The 3,291-nt window shown below is 36.6% G+C and overlaps 1 protein-coding gene across 1 annotated transcript; it reads right to left on the reverse strand.

Moving 5' to 3' along the window:
* Nucleotides 1-1,014: 1,014 nt before the first annotated feature.
* LOC109169626 (ervatamin-B-like) lies at nt 1,015-2,715 on the reverse strand. The gene is made up of 2 exons (XM_019318505.1): nt 2,237-2,715; nt 1,015-1,689 (listed from the first exon to the last, which is right to left on the reverse strand). Exons 1-2 carry the CDS (start codon nt 2,673-2,675, stop codon nt 1,091-1,093), a joined length of 1,038 nt encoding a protein of 345 aa, XP_019174050.1. The 5' UTR covers nt 2,676-2,715; the 3' UTR covers nt 1,015-1,090.
* Between the last annotated feature and the right edge of the window lie 576 nt (nt 2,716-3,291).

Here is a 3,291-nt window from a genome sequence, read left to right on the forward strand (position 1 = left end):
AGACCCTTCAATGGTGGAGTGTTCAAGGCATCAATTGAAGAATTAGAGGACCATCCAGAGACTTGTACCCACACCGCATTGATATTTGACATGTAATCCAGAATTTGGAACATAAATATATTTTATTCAATTTTATTTGTTCACAAATTGGCACGCCCAGTGGGACAACTCTGCCTCTTATCTCTTCGTAGGCACTTTCAACCGATATGGGGGAAAACCCTGTATGAAATTTAAAATGGAGGAAGCTAAATGATACTCCTTGGCACGAGTAAAAACGGCCTCATATCTTTTAAGGTTCCTTGGAACGAGTTTAAACGGCTTCAGATTCAGGCTTCTTGGCACGAGTAAAAACGGCCTCATAATATCTTTCAAGGCTCCTTGGCATGAGTTGAAACGGCCTTATATCTTTAATTGTAGTGTCGAGACTTTCTTGCCCTACATAATTTCGAGTGTTATATGCTCTCAAGTGGTGTATAAGCAAGTCTCGAGGGGGCATTTGTTGACACTTAAATTTTGATAAATATTGATTATTTATTTTTCAAGGCTCCTTGGCACGAATTGAAATATACTAATATTGATAAATAATTAATATTTATCAAAATTTAAGTGTCAACAATTCCTATTTACAAAAATAGGAAATTATGTCCTTGAAACATGAGTTCACTTTGCTGAGACTGACCACTTAGCCAAGGAGGAAAGCCATAAGCCTGCCTAGGCTACCCACCATAGAAGTCCTCATCCTCACCCATCACCATCATCTATTAAATATTCAATAGTAACATTGAATTTTACCTAATTTCAAAACGGAGCTAGGCATTGACGGATGCTTTTAAAAGAATTTCTCTGATCTAAGCCGTCCATTGCACTATTTATAAAATAGTAAAAGCACAATTAAAAAAACACGATACAATATCATTAAAAATGATTTATTTCTTCATAATAAGATAAAAATAAGTTACACTTCACGATGTAACTTAATGATACATTAGATGTCTTTCACACCACTCATCATTATGATGTGGAAGCATTTTTTGACTATAAATTTGCTTGTTGCAAAAGATTTACAACAATATATAATTCATAGTAAAATTTAAGCTGTGGGGTAAGAAGCCCTGGTGTTAATGCCACAAACTCCTCCTTCATTGATTCCTCTGACCATCTTCATATAACCATTCTCACCCCAACTGGTCCCCCATGAATTTTTCACCAACCAATAGTCCTCTCCATTATCGCTCGTCCCGTACCCAATGATCGTCACGGCGTGGTGGTATCCCGATCCGCAGTAGCCTTCGTCGCCGTCCACGCCGGTGAAAACTCCGGTTTTGTAGTGCTGGAACACTTCCGCGCCGATGGTGATTCCGACGGAGACAGGCTGGTTTGTGACGGCCGCCAGGAGAGCGGACTCGGTGGTGGCCACCTCTTGGTAGCCGGAAATGGTGGCCGCCGGGGTGCCGAGTTTTTGCCTGTTGCAGCTTTCCTGAGCGCCCTCGTAGGGGTAGTCGGACTCCGTCACGAGGCCGCCGTTTTCCTTTATGAATTCGAACGCCTCCGTTCGGATTCCGCTGCTGCAGCCGTTGCTGTTGACGTCGCAGTCGAGGAGTTGCTGCTCGGATAAGGAAATTAATTGGCCTGTTTTTATTTTGGTTATTCCTTCCACCGCCGCCACCACTGCAAACGCCCAGCAACAACCTGGTATAATCCATAACAAAACAAGAAAACCAATTATTGTTTTGTTTTGTTTTGTTTTTATCGTTAATAAAAGAAAATGACAAAACACTAAAGGACCACATATAAGTATATACAACCAATTAAAATACTAGAAGAAAAGTCAAATTTATGAAATTGTAAAATTCGTGTGTATTTATTTAATCGGTTGCTAAATATTTTGTTATTTTTTTTTGGTAATAAAATGGCATTTAAATATATCATGCATGTATTATGTAATAACTAATAAGTATACTATCCAAAGAAAATATCAATTTTTTTACTGTTCATAAATTATAGAAAAATAACATTTTCATTCTTCAATTATACCTATCACCATTTAAAAAAAAAAATTGTTTGGGAAGTAAAGTTTTTTTACCAAGTCTTAACAAAACTCATGAATAGAAAAAGTCACTTTGTAGACAATTGAAACATGAAAAGTAGGTGTAGATATAATTGATGGACAAAAAATTGATGGACAGGTCAGGCGATATAATTGAAGGATGAAAAGTATGTAATTGTTAATAGTTACCGCATTTTCCTTGGTCTTTGATATCTGTCACGACACCATGCTCTCTCCAGTCCAAAGAGTCTGGAGCTTGATCCAAACTCTTATTAAAAAAGTATGTTGGTTTTAATGTCTTAGGGCGTAGTGACTTCTCTTCATTAAGCATGGTGGTTTGAAACTCCTCCTTAGTAAGATCGGTAAATTTGTTAGTGCCCAGTTTGTAAGAACGATTGTCAGCCTTGTTAAAATCTTCAATAAACTTCACATTTTCCTTGAAAATATGGAATCGTTTTGCCTTCTCAGCCTCATCTTTATATGTACGTCCATGGAGAGTCATCCACCTCTCATGGCGCAAAAGTAAGGAGGTCTCTTCAAGAGTACGTGCAGTGGCTAGAGATTCACATGCCCCCAACAAGAAAAGGGCTGCGAGAACAACCAACTTGAAATGATAGTTGAAGGCCATAGGAGAGAGTGTATGTTATGGAATGAGTAATGTGTTTTGATCAATGGTGATGGATGAGAAGGCTCCCAATGAATTAGCTATTTATAAGGGAAGAAACCTTAAATTTCCTTGTAATTTTGAAAAGGAAAATACTACATGCATGTATTTCTATTCTCTACTCTCAATTTTTACTCCACACTTAAAATATTGATGTAGACACTTTTATAGGGACACACATGAAGAAAATAACCCATCAAAACCTGCCATATCAAGAAATAAATTTGAGTGAGTAAGATTTGAGACTACATGTAGTAGAACTCTTTTGAAAATTAATTCACAAAAATATTATATTCGGTGCTCCTTCAATTTTCCCTTATTTGATAGGTAGATAGTATTAAATACATTAAATAAATCTTTGGCAATTTTTCTTTTAAGCCCATGCCACTTTTCACCGACAGTTATGCCATAGATTCGGATCCACCTTGCAAGGTGGACCTGAATCAAAATACACAATTTATATACTGAAGTTCACAATTTATATACTGAATATTCACAATTCAAATTGTAAATATTTAGTATGTAAATTGTGAACATTTAGTATATAAAATTATGAACATTCAATATGTAAATTGTGAAT

Source organism: Ipomoea nil, unplaced genomic scaffold, assembly GCF_001879475.1.
Source record: "Ipomoea nil cultivar Tokyo-kokei standard unplaced genomic scaffold, Asagao_1.1 scaffold3316, whole genome shotgun sequence".
Lineage (NCBI taxonomy): Eukaryota > Viridiplantae > Streptophyta > Magnoliopsida > Solanales > Convolvulaceae > Ipomoea > Ipomoea nil.

Excerpts from the sequence above, each read along its gene's own strand:
- LOC109169626 (XM_019318505.1), bottom strand. The coding sequence starts at position 2,675 with ATGGCCTTCAACTATCATTTCAAGTTGGTTGTTCTCGCAGCCCTTTTC. Across the intron at positions 1,690-2,236 it reads CAAAGACCAAGGAAAATGCG|GTTGTTGCTGGGCGTTTGCA; the intron begins GTAACTATTAAC and ends GGATTATACCAG.